Genomic DNA, 23383 nt, shown 5'->3' with positions numbered 1-23383 from the left:
GGCCAAGTCAGTCCGGGGGTAATAAATAGAAAGGAAAGGAGCTTTAGAAAATTTAAATGTAATACCATTATTTAAAACAAACAAGTGAAACATGTTTTCTCATTCTTCATAATCCAAAAGACACATCTAGAACAAGGCTAGTGAGCTCTAGAGTTCAATCATTTCAAGCATACTCTATATACTTATAAATGGGGATGCAGAACCTCTGCTCTTTTCTTTATACATGAAACGGGAACTTCTTGTCCCTACTACCAAGCAGGTACTGTTGTGTTCTAGGCACCGGGAACATAGCAGTTCACCAAACTCATAATTCTAGTAACAATTACGTAAAGCCTAGCTTAGTGTATACATATATATATATATATATATATATATATATATATATATATATATATTTAAATTAGCTTAGTATTTGATAGAAATAAAGAGACTTCAAGGATAGTCCAAATCTCTTATCTTAGAGGAGAAAACCAAGGCCCAGACAGGTTAACTAATTTGTTTCAGTTGGTTATAGCAGGTCTATGGCAACAAAGCCAGGAGGAGAAACCGGATTTCTCATCTCTCATCTAGTAACAAAATTTGCTTATTCAGTAAGCAAGTATTTCTGGCCATTACATGCCAGACACTATGCTAGGCACCAGGTATACAAAAATAAGGATAAGTTACTGACCCTGTACTCCAAAAGCACAGGGGAACTGTAAGACAATGAGATGAGTACAATAATAGAAGTGGTAACAGAGAAAAAGCAAACTACATCTCTAATTGCATAGGACTTCCAATATTTTAAAAGAAAATGAACTGTTACTAGTTTGTTTTATTCTCCCTATAGCCCTATGAGTACAGAACACAGATCTTATTATTCCTGGTCTATAGATGGAGAAATTGAAGTGCAAAGCGGGTAAGGGAGTCTATTAAGGTCATCTCCAGTGGTAGCAAAATGCTTAGAAACCAAGCCTGTTTACTCCAGGATAGACTTTTTTCCACTCGATGGGAAAGGCAGATGTTCTTTTTCTGTCCAGTTCCCTTCTGATCAAGACCACACATTTGTAAGACTATGCGCAGAACAATCTGTGGCTGTGAAAGTAGACTTCACTGGCCTATGAGGTCTCATTGGCTGAGTTTAGTTATTCAATGGTTGAGTAACCAACCAACAAGACATCATTATTACTAGCATTCTTACAGTGCCCATGATACATACACAGAATAGAAGCAAAAGGTTCTGCCCACAGGGAGTTAATATTGTAGTGGACAGGTAAATAAACATTTCATCCAAAAGTGACATAATTAAACAAACTACAGCTAGAAGAATCATTACAAATAATGGCAAGTTTAAGACACTAAAGGTTTTGCAGAGCATATCTAGTGGGTCCTGCCGAGAAGTATACTCTTTAAGGGTTAAACAAAGAACAGAAGCCTTGTATATATAATGACATATACCAACCTTCAGGTTATTGAAATAAAAACTCTTACCAAAAATGCTTATCACATTAAAAATAATTAACTTTTTAATACCTTCATTTCACTTTTCAGCTTTATTTAAAACAATTATATGAATATTCTATTTCCCTCTTTCTACGAAAGTCATATATTTTGTAACCTTTCCTATTTAAGAGGAATGAATTTATAATGGACGTTCACATCAGCAAGCTGTGGCAAAGAGATTACAACGGTGTGGTTTCATTGTGCTATTCTTCCACCCTCCTTCAGATGCAACCTACATAAAATGAATCTGATCATTTTCTCCTGTATAAAGTAAAATTTGTATACACATCCAAGAATCACTCACTTCATAAAAAGTAAAAGGGAAAAAAAGCATTTCTTCATTTTCGAGTTCAGATTTAAACATTAATTTCACTTGTTTGATAACCTCATATTTTATTTACGCACTATTTATCATGGCCTTATAATATGACCAAACTGTTTTAAACCTTAGCACTTTATTGAATTATTAACAAAATAAGCAAAGCTAAAAAGAAACAAGTATTAGTGATTTCAAACTAGTGACAAGAAGAATTTATTTAGGAACCAGCTAAATAGTAAAAATTACAATCAACCTTTCAAAGGAATAATGTTATCATCATTAGAAATACAACTCAGCTAAAAAAAAACCAACTCTCTAGTATTTCCTTAGTATACTCAAGGAATTCACACTTACAGCCAACTGCTTTCTATTTAAATATTTATTGAATTTTATAGGGTGATAAATAGCAATTTAAATAACAATTCAGAACTACCAGTAGATTTCATTAGATTTACCAATGGTCCATCATAAAATTATTTCATGATATTTTCTCATTCCTAAGACTTAGTTCCATCACAAGAAAATATATTTTAATAAACAAGAGCTTAAAACCTGACTTAAAAGTGTGATCATCAACTTTTTTAGGCAGGAGAGGAATAGGGCCTGATTTATCTCTAGAGCATCAAGAGAAAGACCACTGGGCCAAATCAGATATAGCAAACGAAGTTAAGAAATGATTAAGCATGCAGCGACAGTGACATCTAGTGTTAACAACTGCAAGCCACTAGACTAACACTAAACCCTCCTAAGTGCTAAAGAAACAGCTATTCAAAGCTTCTCTTCTTTAAAAACCAACAAACAGAACTTGTGCATTGTATCTAAAAATTACTCATTATCAAAATATTTAAGTTTTTTTCTCAGACGTTAAAAAAAACCTTAAGAGGAAAATGTCTTAGAGAGTAAACATAACACCAAAGACCTAAAAGTAAAAAGCATTGTTTATTCTGTGTGACCAACATCCGTAACTGCTCCCCTTGGTTAGAGGTTAATGTAAAAGTAATCTGGGACATGTCCTGATGAGTGTACTATAAACATTTAAACTTCCAGTTACTATAAAAGCAAAGATATCGCACAAGCTAGTACCTGATGACACATCAAGAAAAAGCAATATAGGACATTTCAGGAATACATGAAGAAGATGTAAATCAAAAACAAAACAAAACGAAAAAACGAACTTTAGCTGTTGCATTGAGAAATAAGCTCTACATTTCAGCCCTTGCTACTCTGATATATATATTTTTGCTGCTTTGAAAGGTCCACTTATTAAACAGTAGATATTTTTGCCCAAGGGATTAGAATTTGGCAGCATAGGTTAATTTACCATAGTATTTTTATAGTTTTATGCTCTAGATGAATCTATAAAAGTAAGCAAAATTCCAAAAATTATTTTTGGCCAGGACAATTTTTTTTTTGGCCGTACACGGGCCTCTCACTGTTGTGGCCTCTCCCATTGCGGAGCTCCAGACGCGCAGGCCCTGTGGCCATGGCTCACGGGCCCAGCCGCTCCGCGGCATGTGGGATCTTCCCGGACCGGGGCACGAACCCGTGTCCCCTCCATCGGCAGGCGGACTCTCAACCACTGTGCCACCAGGGAAGCCCCAGGACAATATTTTGTAAAAAAGTAAAGTTAGCATTAGATGAAGCTTACCTATTTTTTTTGGAAAGTTCATCCTTTCCCCTTTTAACTCCAAATATTCTTGTGATCAACGTACTGAAGAGAAGTGTGGATGAATTTCTCACCTAATGTAAAAATAAATACACAATAAAGGTTAAGAAATATTCATGGCATGAAACCAACATTTACAATGTTCAAACTAGACATTCAAAATCATTACCTGATTGCCTAGTGTGGGGCTAAGGAAGATGTGGTTTATGTCCATAAAAGTAGACAATTTTCAATAACTTTATAGTAATTACCTCAATGACTTCCTCTTAAACTGAGCTCTACTGTCCAACCACATGCACACAACACAGCTTTTTCCTATACTTCTAATATTACCACCAACTGTTTTCATTATCCCTTTGTACTTGTATCATTAAATAACACTTAAAAGGAAACAATAAATTCATTTTCCCATATCATTTCTGATGATGGATATCCCAAGAAAGAGCTCAGCTCTTTCCTTTTACTTTCTGTAATCATTTACCTATGAGAAATTACTTATCAGACCTAACTCAAAGGATCCACATTATTAATATGGCCAAGAAAATATTTAATATCATATACAAAATGTTATTAACCACACAACTGCAGTAACCTAAGTAATTTTAACCCTAAGATTATCTGAGGCAACTGGTTCACAGAAATAAGAAGAAAAAACTATAAACATGAATCATTTCTTCAAATGGTAATAATAAAGCAGATCTATTTCCAAACCAATGTGTCAAGACGCTTTCCTGCATCATAAAAATGTCTTGAAAGCCATGGGATATTGGGCTTCCTCAATTACCTTGCCAAATCAGAGTAGAGATGTATAAATATATACTGACTTCCCTATAGTGTGTAAGGCCCTATACCAACCCCATGGAGAATGTCCAGAAATAGAACACACACACTTACTGCTAACACAGAGCTTATATTCTAATTAGATAGGAGCCATATGGTGTGTTAAATAGCAATATAAGAAAAAAGGTAGTTAAAAGTAACAATGTAGGATTTAGAAGATAGCTTCCTGAAACTACTGCAGTAAGGATCACAACTCAAATGCCCATAAGGACAGTGAGTGACAGAGGCAGCAGAGGATTGGGTATAATGCAGTCACTATTCAGCTTCAGCTGAAGTTGCTGCCTTGAGGGGAATGTAAGCCCAGTGTTGCCAGATCGTCTGCTTTTTCAAGAGAAGCCAGAAACCCCAACTTTTATGTGAAATCTATTTTGAGAAGTTGGCAACAAATTAAAGGAAAAAAAAATCTATTGTGGAAGCCAAATAAAACACAGTTGTGGGCCAGATTTGACCTATCAGCCACCAGTTTGCAACCTCTCCTCTAGAAGCACATGACTGACTCAATTTATGTGTGGTAACTCTTGAAATGGACCACAGATACACTGGCACAATTCATACCATAATTGTAATACAACCCTAAAATTGGACAAACTCACTTATGTCCATTCAACAGTTAACAAACATTAATGAAGTCCCTACTGTGTGTCTTGCCTAATATCCCCAAACCCATCACTGTCCTGTTACTCTATCAACATCGCCTCTGTCCTAGCTCAGGTCTTGATTATCTCTCACCTAGGCCATTGACTTGGTTCCCAAAGACTCCTTAGGTTCAAGATGACTTGGTAACGTCATCCAGGACCCTATCGTCTCTCAAGAATCATACCAAAATATAAAAAGAAAAGAAAAATCAAAACACAAACTCCATCTTGCCCTAAACCAAACTTTCTGGCAAAGACTGCCAGAAGCAGTAAACTTAAAACAGGAGTGTCTGGAAATGAAAGAGGATGCCTGCTGAGGCATACCTTATCAAAACTGTAGAGGACTGTTCTACAAAGTGAATGGGCACCCATCCGCCACCCCAACCAAGAAAGAAAACTCCCTTGTTTGATTTGATAGACCGAAGGCAGGAGACACATAATGTCTTTTAGTAATGTTAAGAGGGATCAAACAGATTACCAGCTTGATCCATTCATCAAGTTCCCTCATTAGTAGCCAGTGATTATCATTACTTATTCCAGTAGGTATAGCAAATTAGTGATATTCTACCATTAATTAGTTACAATTTTCAGAAAAACTACCATTTAAAAAAAAAAGCTTTCCTTCATGAGCTATTTGGTCATTCTGTTATCAGTTAGTACAGAATTATTTCCATAAATTTACCAGTGTGCAGAATGAGTTCATGTCATAGTAACCTCCAAAGGTGACCAAATGATAAACTTTTAAGACATTTTTAAAAATTAATTTTCCTGTTATTGAGATATAATTCACATACCATAAATTTCACCATCTTAAAGGTACTATTCAGTGGTTTTTACTATGTTCACAAAGTAGGAAACTATCACCACTACCTTATTCCAGAATATTTTCATGACTCCAAAATGAAACCCTATACACATTAACAGTCATTTCCTATTCTCCCTCACTAGGCAAGTACTAATCTACTTTCTGTCTCTAGGGATTTGCCTATTCTGGATGTTTCATATTCATGAGATCACGTGACATGCAGCCTTTTACGTCTGGCTTCTTTCATTTGGCTTTCATTCTCAAGGTTCACCCATGTTGTAGCATGTATCAGTATGCCATTCCTTTTTATGGCTGAATAATATTCCACTGAATGGATATACCACATTAAAAAAATCTACTCATCATTTGATGAACACTGGGTTGTTTCCACTTTTTGGCTATTATGGATAATGGTGCTATGAACATTCACATACAAGTTTTTGTGTGAACATGTTTTCACTTTTCTTGGGTATATACCAAGAAGTGAATCTGCTGGGTCACATGGTAACTCTATGTTAACCTTTAGAGAAACTGCCAAAGTGGCAGTACCATTTACATCCTTATCAGCACTGTACGAGAGTTCCATTTTCACCAGTTCTCCAAATCCTCCCCAATAATTGTTGTGGTCCACCTTTTAAATTATAGCTATCCCACTGGATATGAAATGGTTATCTCATTGTGGTTTTGATTTATGTTTTCCTGATAATGAATGATGTTAAGCATCTTTTATTTATTTATTTATTTTTTGTGGTATGTGGGCCTCTCACTGTTGTGGCCTCTCCCGTTGCGGAGCACAGGCTCCGGACGCGCAGGCTCAGCGGCCATGGCTCACGGGCCCAGCCGCTCCACGGCATGTGGGATCCTCCTGGACCAGGGCATGAACCCGCGTCCCCTGCATCGGCAGGCAGACTCCCAACCACTGCGCCACCAGGGAAGCCCAATTATCACTTGTCACCATCTTTATTATATTTCTCTATTCTGAGCCACTATCATCACTTGGCAGAACTATTACAATAGCTTCCTGATTGGTCTTCCGCCTTCCCTCCTGCCACCTCACAATCGAGCCTTCACTTTTCACTGCATCAGTCAAAGCCCATCATCCCCCTACGGTGAAACTCTCTCATGTAGGGTTTTTCAACAGCAGTGGAAGCCAAGTGTCAAACCCCAGACACCAATGGTGACTGTGGCTCATCCAGCCATTTCCAGATTCAGATGAGATACTACATCATAGGGCATGGGATCTGGCTTCTCTAGCAGCTGCCCAAGGGTTGTGTCAACACCTGCGCAAGTTGTGTTAATGCCCCAAGGGGTGAACTTTGACCAATAAGAGAGAGAAGGTAGGACTGTTCCCAGGGTCGGTAGGTTCACATGGCCTGGCTAGAAGATACACCATATGACCAGACAAGCAGCTCAGTTTTCCTGCAAGTTAACCTACAACACCTGCTTGATAATGTCTCTTCTCTTTTCTTGCCTCACTTCCCTTTTTCCTTCATTCCTGCTGCTGTAGGTTTGTACCATTCAATAAAACCTTATAGCCTGGGTGCCCAGGCTACACCTCCAGCTCTGTTTTCTAAGGACAGGGTCAAAACCCTACAAGGTGAGTAAGATACACCTTCGCCGTATTTCTATAATACCCAAAACTTTCCCTGATAATAGCACAGATTCTAGAATCACACAAATAATAGTTGTATGTCCTTGGACAAAGTTATTTCTCCTCTCTCCTCTCTTTATCTGTAAAATGGGGATTCTAATAACAGAATCTACCTAGCAGGATTGCTCTGAGCATGAACTGAGCTAATCAATGTAAATGATACCAAGCACATGGAAAATAGTCAATAAGACAGTCACTATTATGATTGTCTTACTTATCCTTGTATTTCTAGTGTTTAATATTGTCTGTAACCAGGAGGTATGCCTAATGTTTTATATATATTTACAGCAATACATTTCCCCTGGCTTTTAAAAATGCCTAATAGGTGGCAAAGATTGAGAGATTTGTGTGGTCTCAATACAAAGATTGAGGACTCTGTACAAACTATTAAATATACACATGAATGCTTCCTGGAAAATGTTCCTTTACTGCAAAATTAAAATTAAGCTTATTTTACTTTTTTTTTCCTCTAACTTGCCAGGAAAAACAATTAAGCCAAAAGTACAGATGGAGTCACCTTTAGGTACAAGATATATTCCTGAGAAGATGTGTACAAATCAGATTTCTGTAAATCAAACCATATTTCACACACAGTCAGGAAAAACCACTCTTTAAACAACTTCACACAGCATGCTATGGTTAATTGTTTTGTAAAATGAAGACTTCTTCACATTCATTGAGTATGTTGACGTGGTTCTGGCATAACATAGATTAGGTTTTTATAAGGAAGGAAACAGAACAATTGATATATTTAAGTCAGAGTATGGATCATTATAGCTGTGATGTTTATTTTCTCTGGTAAAGCAAACAAACTGAATAGAAACAAAAAAGATTCCTTTAAAACACGTGTTAAAAGGGAAGATTCCCCCCAAATAAAACTATACATAAGCACTTATATATATTTGTGCAGGCTTTTATAGATTATGTGTGCATATGAGTACTACACGCACATAAAAGCCACATAGAAAAAAGAGAAAGAAAACATTCGAACGCTAAAGATTATTATATCTGTATGGTAGTTAAACCAGTGACTTTTCCTTTTATGCTTGTATTTTCAGACTTTCTGCAGTGCCCATGTGTTACTGTTTAAAAGGTCTCCAAAAAAGACTTAAAAAAAAAAAGATCCATTCATTTCTGATACTTTCAGTTTTCCTAAAGTTGGAAAAGTCACCAGGTTTCACTCTCCGAAAGCCCTTTCATAGAGAACATTTCTCTGTTCATCTGGAATGAGTGGCTTAAAGAAAACAATACTGACATTTCTGGCAATCAGCTTTACGATCTCTACTCTTCCTGATGGTGAAGCCACATTCCTACCTACCTCTCCTGACGGTATACAGGTATTGCTCCGTTTTCCTGTAAATGTAAAAGGTAAACACCGTGTCCTCAGGAGTAGTTAGGCAATGCTCCTAGACAGAATTTCAGACATTTATCTTTCTTACAGGAAGATGTATGATTTTCCAGGCAACAGTTGGCAATCTTGAGGATTCTTCTTTACGTTGGGAGTCTGTGCCTTGGGCTCCACTGCAATATACTGACTGTCAATTAGAGGCTCATCAGAGAGTTATGAATTGGTTTGTGCAGTCACTAATTGGAAAGCCTGCCTTTCTAGTAAATTCTCCATTCTGCAGGTAATGTATTACGGTCTAGCTTCTTTCCTCCTCTCCCTTTGCCAGTCTTTCTTTTTTTTAACACTACAGTCAAGTGCCTACAAACCATAGGTTAGTCTCCTTTATTCTAGAAGGCACAATGATGTAGCAAAAACAATAAAATCATGGTGTTTCTCCCAGGAATTATTAAAAAAAAGTAAAAGTTTACTTTCTTTAATCTGACAACTGTACTGGGTATTGCCCACAATCTTAGAGTTCTGAATCAAGAAGTTTCTGGACAGTAATCATATTGCAAAAAACAAAAGAAATCAAAAAAAGTGACTCAGCATTTAACCTCCCCCATTTTCATGTTTTGCGTCTGTTTTTTTCACCTTTTCATATGTGTATTTCCAGCATTCCCTCAATACACTGATACCCAGAGCCCACAACAGACACAGTCAGATACTCAGAGTCATTCTGCTTCCAGCTCAACATCAAGTGCAATCAAAACATCAAATGAGATACCACTTCACACCTGTTAAGATGGCTGCTACCGAAAAAATAGAAAATAACAAGTGCCGGCGAGGATGTGAAGAAAATGGAACTCTAATGGGAGTATAAAATGGTGCTGCCACTGTAGAACACAGTTTGACAGTTCCTCAAAAAATTAAATACAGAATTACTATATGATATACACAAATGAATTGAAAGCAGGAACTCAAACAGATACTTGTACACCAATGTTCACTGCAGCATTATTCACCCTAAACAAAAAGAAACAGCTTAAGTGTCCATCAACAGATGAAAGAATAAACAAAATGTCATATACCTATATGATGGAATTTCATTCAGCCTTAAAAAGGAATGAAATTATGATACATGCTACAACATGGATGAACCCTGAAAACACTATGCTAAATGAAACAATCCAGACATGAAAGGACAAATATATGATTCCACTTACATGAGGTACCTAGAATAGGCAAATTCATAGAGACAAAAAGAAGAGAGGTTACCAGGGACTGGGGGAAGGGGGATGTGGGGAGTTACTATTTAATGGGTACAGTTTCTGTTTGGGAAGATGAAGAAGTTCTGAAAATGGAGAGTGGTGATGACTGCACAACACTGTGAATGTTTTCAATGCCACTGAATTGTATACTTAAAAATAGTTTAAATGGTCAGTTTTTAAATAAAGATAATTGACAGTTTAAACAAAAATAATAACAATGTAGTGTGGGTTTACAATATACATAAAAGTAAAATGTATAATAAAAGCACAAAGATTGGGAGGAGAGAAATGGGAGTACATATTGCTAGGTTCTTATACTTTAAGATGGTAAAATATTACTTGAGGGCAGACTGTGATGTTAAAGATATATACTATAAACTCTAAAGCAAATACTAAAACAAGAAAACAAAGAGTTATGGCTAATAAGCCAACAAAGGAGACAGAATGTAACCATAAAATACCAAGGGTCAAAATGTAGCTTGATCCAAGGATTTATCCCTTGGAGTAACTCCTTAATAAAATGCAGTACATATTTTGTATCATCCAGTGAAAGGTTAGTTTATTAAAACCTACTCAGGGGTATAATTAAGTCAATGAAAATAAATAGCAAATGCACTTACTGCCCAGACTGGTGATGTAAAGCCCAGAATTGCAGCCTTAGCTCCATCAGCAATGTAAGGGATAATAATTTCTCCCAGACGTGTATCTCTGAACAAGGCTCTAAGGATATTTAAAGCATGAACCTAGAATAAAAAGTTCAAAATCAGTTGTAGGTTGAAGACTGTGTTAATTCCAAATCTGTACATATCCAGTAGCATAGCCTCCAAACAAAAAAATTACCAAATTACAAGAAGAAATGGATAATTCACAAATAAAATAGATTTTAATAAAACACGCCTAATGATTGATAAATCAATTTTCTTAAGTTAGCAAGATTTGAACAATGCAATACAAAAGTTTGATCCAATGGACCTATGTAGAATCCCACACCTAGCAAATAGAGACAATACATTCTTTTCAAGCACACATGAAACATTTATTTTTTAAAATGACCTCAAACCTAGCCACAAAGCCTCAACAAACAGCAAAAAATTAATTTCTTACAGATTATGCTCTGATCACAGTGGAATTAAGTTAGGAATCAGTTTCTTTACATACTTTTAAAACTGACACATTTTAAAACACTGGTCAAAGAAAAAACTTTTTAATATTTAGAGCTAAACAATAATGATGATGCTACACATTGACACTTGTGCGATGCATTTAAGTGGAACATAAAAGAAATGTACATCTTAAATGGCATCTATTTAAAAAAAAGGCAAACCATTATATACAGAATGGATAAAAACAAGGTCCTACTGTATAGCACAAGGGACTATATTCAATATTCTGTGATAAACCATAATAGAAAAGAAGATAAAAAAGAATGCATATATATGTATAACTGAATCACTGCTATAGAGCAGAAATTAACACAACACTGTAAATCAACTATACTTTAATAAAAAAATGAATTGGAAAAAACGTCCAATTAAGATGACAGAAAAAGAACAATAAACTCAAAAGAGAGAAAGAAAATTTAAAAGAGTAGAAGATTTTAAAACGTCAATGACATAACTATGAGCATTAACAAAACCGAAAGGTGAGTCTTTGAAATAGAAACAAACCTCTGATGAGACTAACCAAGAAGAGAAGAAAATAAGCAATATCATGAATACCAAAGAGGACATGACTAAAGGTACATCAGAGAATAAAACAAAACTATTTCTACCCTAGTCAATTAGAAAAATTAAGGCAAAATGAACAATTTCCTAGAAAACAGAACTAATCAAAACAAATTCAAGGAGAAATGGAAAAGCTATATAGATATTACCGCTATATAAAGAAAATCAAGTTAAAAATCCTACTCATAGACCAAAAAGAAAGCAAGACACCAAACCCACCAAAATAACACACACACACACACACACACACACACACACACAGACACACACACACAAAGACCCACATGATTTTATGGATGAATTCTACCAAATATTCAAAGAATATATAATCCCAATCTTATTTAAACTGTTAAGAGAAGACACCCAAGTTTATTTTATCAGTCCAGTACCACCTGGCTATCAAAATAAGGTAGGGACAACTACTTTGAGAAATGGTAGTATCTATTAAAGCTCAACATACACATACTCAATAACAACTCCTAAGCATCTACTCAAAAGAAATGTACATATTTGTTCACCATTAGGCGTGTCAAAGAATGTTCTTAAAAGTACTGTTCTTAATAAATAACCCCAAATTTAAAACCACCCAAATTTTCATCGACAGAAGAATGGATAAATAAATTGTATACTATTACATAGCAATGAAAATGAATAATTCACAACATGGATGGATATCGTAAACTTAATGTTCATTAAAGAAATCATATCAAAAGAGTATATAATGTATGGTTACATTCATATGAAATTAAAAAAAAAAACAGGTAAAGCTATGGTGTTAAAACTAAGCTAGTGGTTACATTTGGGGAAAAGGTACTGATTAGAAAGGAGTATGAATGGGCTTTCAGGTGCTAAAATGTTCTGTTTCCTGCTGGTTATAGAAATGTGTTCACTTTGTGGAGGCAAACATATTATTTGTACACATCTTTGTATGTTTGTTATAATTCAATAAAAAACTTTTACATAAAAATGAGGACAGGTACAGCATGAAAAGGAAAACCACAGGTTAATCTCACTTATGAATCCAGTGAAAATATGTGAAAAAAAATTTTTTTTTCAAATTTTTAAGTGAATCTAGCAATGTGTAAAATAATCTATCATTTCAAAGTTGGAAGTTCATTCTCTGTAGGCAAAGAACCTATTACATTAAAAAGTCAATATAATTCATGATGTTTGCAAATTCTAGAACAAAACATTTATCTCAAAAATGCTTGAAAGCATTCAATAAAATTTGGTTTCCTTTTTAAGAGACACATTAAAACCTACAGCAAATATCAGATACAACATAAGGATGTCTGCTATCTCTATTTCTATACAAAACTGTACTACAAGTGCCAGCCAGAAGAACAAGAAAATTTTTTTAAAGAATTAGAAGAGGGCTTCCCTGGTAGCGCAGTCCGCCTGCCGATGCAGGGGACGCAGGTTCGTGTCCCAGTCCAGGAAGATACCACATGCCGCGGAGCGGCTGGGCCCGTGAGCCATGGCCGCTGAGCCTGCGCGTCCGGAGCCTGTGCTCCGCAACGGGAGAGGCCACAACAGTGAGAGGCCCACGTACCGCAAAAAAAAAAAAAAAAATTAGAAGAGTAAAGCAAATTTAGCATTACTAAGGATATGATTACCTATAAAGAAAATTCAAAGAATTTACAGACAAGTCATCAGTTGAATTACAGCAATTTAGGTAGGTTGCTGAACATTTCACAAAAGATGTGTAAGACTTTTAAGGAAAATTATTTTTAAATGTAATGAAAAACATTAAGGAAGATCTGAATAAGTGGAAAAATAAACCCATGTACATGGACTGAAAGATTCAGTATCAAAAAAAGAAGTCGGGCTTCCCTGGTGGCGCAGTGGTTGAGAGTCCGCCTGCCGATGCAGGGGACACGGGTTCGTGCCCCGGGCTGGGAAGATCCCACATGCCGCGGAGCGGCTGGGCCCGTGAGCCATGGCCGCTGAGCCTGCGCGTCCGGAGCCTGTCCTCCGCAACGGGAGAGGCCACAACAGTGAGAGGCCCGCGTAACGCATAAAAAAAAAAAAAAAAAAAAAAAAAAAAGAAGTCATTTTCCCCAAATAAATCAATGAATTTAAATTCCAACCAAAATTTAAAAAGGGCTTTCTGGTTGAACTTTAACAAGCTGATTCTAAAACTTATATGGAAGAGCAATGGGACAAATATTGCCAAGGTAATTCTGAAGGGAAAAAAAAGGAGACTCACCCTACCAGATATCAAAACTTATTTAAAAAAATACAGTAATTAAAATAGTGATTTGGGCCCAGGGACAGACTAATAGACTAATAGAATAGAGCACAGAAACAGACACGCATATCGACAGAAACAGTACATGAGATGTGGTGTTAGTACGATAGTACAAGAGGAAAGGATGCATTATATAAAGAAAATATAAAATATCTTTCTGACCCTGGGGTATGGAAGGCTTTCTTAAATGAGATCCAAATGCAGAAACCATAAAAGAAAAGACTGACATATTCCATTTTATTAAAATTTAAAACTTCCAGGCAATAACAGAATAATAAGCAAAGTGAAAAGAAGTGATAGACTAGGAGAAGATACGTGTAATTCAAAGAACCAAAAAGGAAAAAAATATCAGGAAAATTATTTTAAAACAACAAAAAACCCAACTCCTGCAAAACAAAGACAAATAACCAAATTAAAGGTAGCCAAAGTCTTTAAATAGGCAATTCACAGAAGTTATACTAAAGCCTAATAAATACATGGAAAGATGTTAAAGCTAGCCAGTTATCAGAGAAATGCAAAATAAAACTGGGAAACACAAATTTCACACCAGGCAGAAAGGAAAACATTTGTATACAATGAAACTCTGCTTGGAAATTAAAATGAACTTGGAGCTCACTAATTTTAAAAAATGTTGACTGAAAAAAAGCCAAACTATAAAACAATGTGTAGATAACACAATTCATGTTAAAAAAAAAAAAAAAAAAGCTCTTAAAAGATGCACGAAATGATTTGGTTTAATGATTACAGATGAGGAGGACCAAAGGTAAACAGAATATGGAGGAATCCACAGTGTATGCAATTGTATCTTTAACGTTTTACTTTTTCTTTTTTTTTTTTGCAGTACGTGGGCCTCTCACTGCTGTGGCCTCTCCTTTGCGGAGCACAGGCTCCGGACGCGCAGGCTCAACAGCCACGGCTCACGGGCCCAGCTGCTCCATGGCATGTGGGATCTTCTGGGACCGGGGCACGAACCCGTGTCCCCTGCATCGACAGGTGGACTCTCAACCACTGTGCCACCAGCGAAGCCCACGTTTTACTTCTTAAACTTGGAACTGATTTCATGGATGTTGATTATTCACTGTACATTTTTACGTGCTGAAATATTTCACAGATAATAAAAAAATAATACAGAAGTAAACCATGGGAGGGGAGAAGGAAAGCAAGTCATCATCCAACACCTAGAAGAACTGGTCAGAGATAAAATATTAAATTTTCACCAATTTAATAAAAATGGTCACTAGTGGTAATTAATGACCTTGAAGCAGAGTAAGGTAATAATTTAAAGTACTCTTTAAAACCAAATTTCACTATTTTCAGGTGTTCTTATTAAACAATGTTATTTTTTAAAGTGATAGTCTAAGAAAATGGAGCCAATTATATTTTTCACACTTTTTTGGGGAAAATAAAATGATCATTTCTGAAAGGTGATCAGTAACTTTTTATTTAAAATTTTTAAAGAAATTTCACATCATATAGTCACAGGCCACTATGTGACATGTGTTAATAAACCCTATCCTTTCCCACCGGTCCACATTCTGGCCCATGGGCTTCCCTTTAATACCTCCCACAGGCTCTGACATAAAACCATATGTACTTGACTGTAAACTTCAGCTCTCAGTCTGTTCTCTGACCCAGCATGGGCCTCCCACAGGTGGGTAGGAACACCCTACTATGAAGCATCTGCTGAGAAAGCCTAGACAAGAAGTATCTGACAGGTGTATACCACCATGGAGAGGAGTGGAGTGAAGCTGTGAGGAACACTTAACCCAAATTCATACACACACATAAGTACATACTTAACTCAACGTTAGCAGTGACATAAAAAGGAGTATTAGCTAAAATTAAAATATGAATATACCCAAAGCCAGACACTACATTTTAGGGAAAGATCCAACTGCCCAATCATAAAATATACATCGACTCAAAGAAGCACACATGAAATTTGAAGGTGATAGCACATTCATTTTTAAATTTTTAGATACAGTTGTAATATTACAAAATATCTTGTCTAAATTGAATGTTTTCACCACAGTTTAAAAACAGATCATCTTGGTCAATCTGTAACAACTAAAGCAATGGTTTATTTTGTGGACTCGAAAAACCAAACCAAAACAAAACCCCTCTGAATAAGCTGCAAATGTCTGTCTTATCCTCAAGAGTTCTGTACCTTCAGCAGATTTTTTTTTTTTTCTTTTTAAGTACAGCAAAGATTTAAAACCACCGCCTTCCTAGCAGGGTTTGTATATTTCCATTATTACCTTAGGGACTGTGCTCTGTGAGTCATCTGTAGGTCCAGCCAAAGAGATTAACTCTTTCATTGTTATTTTCAACAAATCCATTTTGCCTTTCTTAGGTTCAGATGCCAACAATGCCTATGGAAAAACAAGACAGAAATTATCAGGACTATTATTTTATATACACCTGTTTGCTACTTCCCAGAATTGATTCCCCAATGCAAAATCCCCTTTATAAAAACATGTGGTGTTAAGCAAGTGAATTAAGCCATGTGGCCTCGGGCAAGCAGCTTAACCTCTCCATCCCTCAGATTCTTCGTCTGTAAAATTAGGTGGTGATATCACAGCATCTCTAAGGTCACCTCCAGTTTGCTTATTTATTATGTAATTCTAAGAGGTTGAAAATGGCTCTTGTTGACATCTCTTCTAAGACCATAACTGGGTAGCAGGTCTCAGACACAATAAGCACGTCAGTTTTAATAACAAATTTATCCAACAAGAAACTTCTCTTCACTTGAAAAACAAAAAACCTCTGGATTAAATTTCTTGTAAGGATTTGGAAACTCCCTGGAGATTGATCAGTTATTTAATTCTTCACAAGAGTCTACCTGGAGGACTATCAAACTGTAGCACTGGAAACTCCATGGGACAAAAGGAAATACTACAAACTTCAAAGTGGGTCTTATATTTGAATATTCAAGAGGTGCTTATTTATTTTGTGTCTAATATTTTGCCAATATTCAATAAACATAAAAATAGGAATATCAAACCACTTGAGGCAATAGAAAGAAATGAAGTAGTGATACATGTTACAATATGGATGAGCCTTGAAACATGATGCTAAGTGAAAGAGGACACAAAGACAACATATTATATGATTCCATTTATACAGAGACAGAAAATAGATTAGCAGCTGTGTAGGACTGGGAGTAATGGGGAGTTCTTCTCCATAGCTAACACCAAGCAGAGGTTTCCACCAGAACAAGAACATTACTTTATTGGTAAGTTATGCTAGGAAAAATGGGGCCTCTCTGAGCAGATTTTTCTGATAATTTAGATTTTATTCAACTAAAATAAATAAGAAATCTATATATGATTACTAATGTGTCTCCTGGGAACGATAGTTCTTTTTTCCCCCAAGAGCTGTGCATAGTTATGACATTCCTCCCAAGGCTGGGCTAAGAAGGTGCAGTTCTGACCCCTCTACCACTATAACCAATATGTAGTACCAGTTGGGAACCAGAGATGGAGGCACACAGCACAAAGATGCAACCAAACCTTGCTGTTGCATTAACACGTGACCTCAGACAGACATATAAGGCAAAAACACACTAGGTCAGAATGAATCAGAGGCAGGAGAATGACCCACACTGGTCCAGAACGGGTCAGATCAGAGAGGAGTCGATTTCTGAAGGTCACCAAAATCTACCCAGCAGAACCACCTCGGTGATCTCTATGCCAAATCAACCTCCACGACTGGTGCCCGTTGTCATAAAAACCATGACTCTGCGAATTTGAGGGAGGCATAAGAAAGGGAAGGAAAACATGTTGGGGCACTAAAAAACAGACTTCATTTCACTTATTTTCATTGCTTTTTTTATATCACCCCATTCCTGGATTTTATCTTCCTGAATATTAAACAAAGATCATTCAGGTCGGGTCTGATTTAGTATCGTGAGGACTTGGTTTTTATTCTTTGGATTCATAATGGTGACAGCCTCTTAATTTCAACACTGTGGAAATAAAATATTTTCTTATCGAGTAGCAATAGCTGAGTATGCTGATATGAAGCAATCTTTAAGGTATAACATTAAGTGAAAAAAAGCAAGAGACAAAACAGTCTCTTGTGTGGAGTATGCTTTCATCTGTGTTAATAAAGAAAATGCACACACACACACACACACACACACACACACACACACAGGGTGCCTGGGCTCAATTCTTAGTGCTGCTCTTACTATCCTTGTGGCCATTAGCAAATCACTTACCTAACTTTTCTAAGGCCCAGTTTCTTCATCCACAATATACGGATGATCATAGGACCTACCTCATAGGCCTTGAGGAAGGATTAAATGAGATAACATATGTGAAATAACCACTTATAAAAGTTAGCTACTATTAGGATTAGGATAATTTTATGCATGGATATTTTATAGAAGGATTCAAAAGAAACTGTTAACGCTGGTTGCCTACAGAGTCTTAAGGGTCTTTGACATGAAATGAAGAATATTTTTTCTAATCAAGAAAAAAAATAAAGGGCAGCATGCGCACTTCCTGGAAGTGAGCAATGAATGCACCACAGCGATGTCTTCCTACTTCACACACAGGCGGAAATCTCTACCACCCTCTGTTCATATTACAAGACTGACCTCTTAGAGGGTTTGTTCCAAGAAGAGATCTGTCACAGGAACACACTGTCCACACATTAAAACAAAATCACAAATGCTATAGTACTTGTGAAATGTACTATAGAGAAGACAGAAATGTCCCTTAAGCAATATGCTCACTCATATGTCAGGGGGGTTAGAATACACTATTATCAAAAGACCAAAAACAAACAAACAAAGCCCCCAGCTATGATCCTGTAGATAAGTATCTACCTGTATGTAGAAAGGAATTCCAGCGCTGCGTCTTGTAGCACAGAGTTTAGATGAAGGATCACTGCATCTAATTTCCTCTAAAACATTCCATAACCACTCTTCCGGTAGCTTCTGCAGACTCAAATTAGGGCACCTAAAAGGCATATATAAAGCAAACATTTGGAATTATCAGGTACCAAAAAGTAAAAGCATAAACCATCGATATACATTAACACTGTTAGGAAAGAACAAACATCCTTACATTCAGAGGGAGGGAAACTAAAAAATGGCTCACTTTCCATTTTTCACCTACTTTCTTCTTTATGATGGGTCTTAGCATTAGTAGCTATTATAGATTCCATTTCTTACAAAAGCATGAAGAGCATGTATCTTGTGTGCAAATGAGTTTTAATACCTAGGCCTGCACCCACGCCCAAAATGTTCTGAAGGTTAATCAAACTCTCACCAATGTTCTATATTGCAAAATTCAAGATTTCCAACAAGCAGAACATAACCTTATAGTTTACTGTAGTTTATATTCTATAGTTACAGAGATTATACATATTCATATACACATTTTTGAAAGTGTATCTTAGTAATCATTTTAGCTTTCTCAAGTGTGGCCTATCACAAATAAAATTTTCATCCACATCCTATGGAGAATTCATAAAGCAAGTTATTTGGAAAGAACCTTAAACATTTTAAAGTTATTTGGACATTACTGTTAGTAAGATTCTGCTGTACTATGTTAACTGTTATTCTAGAGTGCTTAAAAACATGTGACTTTTAAAAAATTTTTCATCTTATGCCCTAATATACAGTTATATAACATTATCCTAAGAAATAGCATATTTAATGTTAGACAGGCACAATTATTTTAGAAGGATCATAATTGGATTTAACTAAAATTAATACGAAAATAAAGAGGTAAAGTCCAAAGGAAAAATACTCTCTTTTTTAAATTGAAGAAGACAGTCTTCAGCAAGATAACTGATTTCTAATTTGTAGAGAGAATTAGAGCTCTTAAAAACATGTGGGTTTTTTGGTTTTTTTTAATTGAAGTATCATTGATTTACAATGTTGTGCTAGTTTCTGGTGGGGACTTTTTTTTCTTTATTTTAGTTTGGTGTTAAGATAGACAACTTCAGTTTCTGACTAACATTCCAAAGAGCAACTCAAATTTAGTTGTTTATGTCTTATATAGAACAAAATATACATAAATAATACTACTTTGAAGGAGGCATTTTTTAAAGTTTGACATGGGCCTAAAAAACATTATTTCAGCCACAAATGTTACAACCAAATCTCCCTACTCCCAGCAGGCCCTGTGATTTTAAAGGTTTTCTTTTAGCCTGGCTTAAAGTCTATCACCTTGTTCCTGCTTCTTCCCCCTCAGCTCCCTCAGCCATAAAAACCAGCCATCAACAGACTGAACCACAAAATTAAAAGAGATTCAAAGGCAGAACAACCAAATGCAAAGTGTGAACCTTGTTTAGATTCCAACTTGAAAAAAAAAATGTAAAAAAAGATACTTTGAAATAATACAGATAGTTATGTATATATTAGAAATTATATGACACCAAGGAATTATTTACAGGATGTACCAATGGCATTGGGGACATGGAAGAAAGTATTTTTTAGAGAGGCACACTGAGGTGCATAGGAGTAAAAATAACATTTCAGGGATGTACTTTGTAACACTTCAGCAAAGGACAATGAAAGGGATAGATGAAGCAAGTGTGGCAAGGCAACTGCTTGCCTTGCCAAGCAGTTGGCAAGGTGGTTCATTACATTATTCTCCCTCTCTCTCTCTCTCTCTCTCTCTCTCTCTCTCTATATATATATACACACACACACACACACACACACACACACACACATACGTGTGTGTGTGTATATGTTTGAAATTTTAATACGCTTTATATGTTTGTAATTTATGTTTGAAAATTTTCATAATAAAAAATCCATTTCTATGTTTGAATTTTTTATAATAAAAATAATCCTCCCACACTTACGTTACTTACATTACTGAAGTTACTTCCCAATCACTGGGTTTGTATCTTTTAAAAATTATGATAAATGCATCTGTTTCATAGAATAATTTCTCTAGTTTACTACTAATATCGCCAATGTGGTATAATCCTCACACAGTTGCCCAGTCAAAAGCTGAAATCTAAATCCCCAGGAGTTGTTATTTAAGTGCTAATGATACAGTTATGGATTACTGCTTTTTTTGCTCATTTTTCATGGTCTTTTAAGTACATTTGGGTTAATTTACACCACAATGGGTGAGCAGAGAAAAAAAAAAAGAGAGAATTAAAGCAAAGTCACCTTTCTGTGATCTAACCATGCAAGGAAAAGCTGGAGTCCCAGAGGTGAAAAAAGAAGACTACTTGATCTAAGGTTATCTGTGGATTTCATTTACTTATATTTTCTTCCCCACCACAGGACCAGTGGCAGTGAAGGACTGGCTTACAGATAATGCTTCAGATGAAGGTTAAGTATTCCTGTAGGAATTCACTATGTAAGAAAAACGAAAGGGGAAAAGGAACTGCAGGAGATGGGGATACTCAATGAAATACTAGGACAATACTAGTTCAGTAATGCTCCTCCTCCTCAACGCCATTCCCAGGCCTCCCTGAGCTGGCACACAGAGCTTCTAGCAAAATCAGCCAATCTGAGAAGGCAGGAAGGTCTGGGATCAGAGTGGGCCCTCGCCAGGTATCACCCTTCCTTGCCTGAACTTACAATGGCTCTTGACTATTAAGAAATCTTGAGCTAACTCATTTTCCATCTTGATCAAATCTTCCAGTTGGAAAGGTCCCCTATGTCCTGGCTCCAGCCCTCCTACTTGAATCTAACCTTAAAAATTCTTCCAAATTCCTATGCAGACCTTCTGTTCTAGTAAGGTTGTTCACTTTGCAAATTGCAGTTCTTTGTTGATCTGGAATAAACCCATTTTTGCTGGAGAAATAACTAGCAGTCTATTTGGTTTAAGTCAATAGCTGATACCGCAGATCTGCTGGGTTCTAGCTCTAGAAGCAGAAGTAATGGCCAGGAAGTCAGTTCCTGTGGAGTAACTTGCCTACCTCCTAGGAAACAGGGAATTTCAGTGGCTTCCTCTCCCATGAAAGGTTGTAAAGGCTACTGCCAGAGCTGCTTGGGGATAAAGCAGTAGGAAAAGCCATGGGTCCAAGGGAGACTCTATCAACCAGGCTGATTACTAACTAGGTGACCAGATCTGTGATATCCCCAGTATCACTGTGGATGGAAGATCCAAAATGCCACTATTTAATCTAGCTCCTCTGCTAGAAAGGAATGAGCCTAGAGAGAGAGAAATAAATAAAACAAACTAACGAAAAAGCCTCCCAATCATAGCCAACAAACCAAAATTCAAAACAGAAATAAGGTTTTCATTAAAAAAGACATCTAAAAAAATCAGTAATTAGAACATAAATTCACTCTACATGAAGCTTAATTTTATGGAGCAGTCTGACAAAAACATTAAAATAACTGCTTAGATACTCAAGAGCTAAATGAAGGAATAACTTTCACACTATTTTTAACCTAGCAAAAAGAGATGGCGGGGAGAGAAATTAAATAATTTACCCAAGGTTATATACAACTAACAAGTGACAGAGAGAGAATAAAAATGTAGACTGACACCAAAGCTCTTGCTTAATAAATTAAAGGCATTATTTCAAGGTGCCTGTCCTAAATGCTCAGATATACATTTGGTTTGATCTGGTTCATGATAGAGGTATTATCAACTCTCTTACTATTTGCTTCAGTAGGTTTCATTCAGTCATTTGGAAAAAAGATCTATTAAGAACCTAGTAGTTGCTTGGCACTCTGCTGTACCCTAGGAAAGAAGCAGTAGAATAAAAATTCCAAATTACACATAATTCAGGAAGCAGGTTCCTATGGATCTAGAATGCATTACCAGAGTAGATTGTTTTTAAGGACTGCCTTCCTAATCACGTTTTAGTCAGGTTACCGTTCAAACTGATTTCAGTCCCTGAATATCCACCATCAGAGTAGGGGTTAAAATAGTTTTGAAACAAACTGGTGATACGGATAGAAAGCTAGCTGGAGAATCAAAATATCCTACAGAAAATCCACTCAGCAGACAACCTACTTGTGACTGATTTGAGGTAAACTGTGTCACACTCAACTCCCTTAGATGACTGGGGACATTTATTACCGTTAATAAACTGTTTTCTTACATTAACTGAATGACTCATCGCTGGCCTAAAGAAATTACGTCACCTTCAAACACAAAGCAACTAATTTCACATTTTAAATGTGAAACACATTTAAAGCCGATATATGAAGCAAAATTCCCAGAAAATTGTCAAAACTCAATTGCCAGGAAATTAATTATGTGTAACCTCAACTGAGTAAAGGTTAAGCCTCTACCAATATCTTCATTTCCCAAATAATAATTTACTTACCAAGCTGTTATCACTAAGAGTTTTTTGTTTGTTTGTTTTAGCACAAGAAGGAAGTAAATTCTTTCCCTTTCCCCTAAACACACTTTTACTTTGTTAGGTTTAAGAGCAAGTCCAAATGAAAATTCATTCAAATAAATAAGTTATCGGG

At 36.2% G+C, this 23383-nt stretch overlaps 1 protein-coding gene across 1 annotated transcript in view; it reads right to left on the bottom strand.

Annotated features, from left to right (window-relative positions):
- Positions 1–23383, bottom strand: part of THADA (THADA armadillo repeat containing) — a 311584-nt gene that overhangs the window by 216392 nt on the left and 71809 nt on the right. Inside the window, 4 exon segments of the mRNA XM_065890727.1 lie at positions 3450–3541; positions 10614–10736; positions 16227–16340; positions 18803–18935. Coding sequence (XP_065746799.1) covers positions 3450–3541; positions 10614–10736; positions 16227–16340; positions 18803–18935 — 462 coding nt within the window.

This window comes from Phocoena phocoena, chromosome 14 (assembly GCF_963924675.1).
Source record: "Phocoena phocoena chromosome 14, mPhoPho1.1, whole genome shotgun sequence".
In the NCBI taxonomy this organism is placed as follows: Eukaryota; Metazoa; Chordata; class Mammalia; order Artiodactyla; family Phocoenidae; genus Phocoena; species Phocoena phocoena.
Note: the sequence above shows the minus strand (reverse complement) of the source record. Positions and strands in the feature narration are given on the sequence as shown.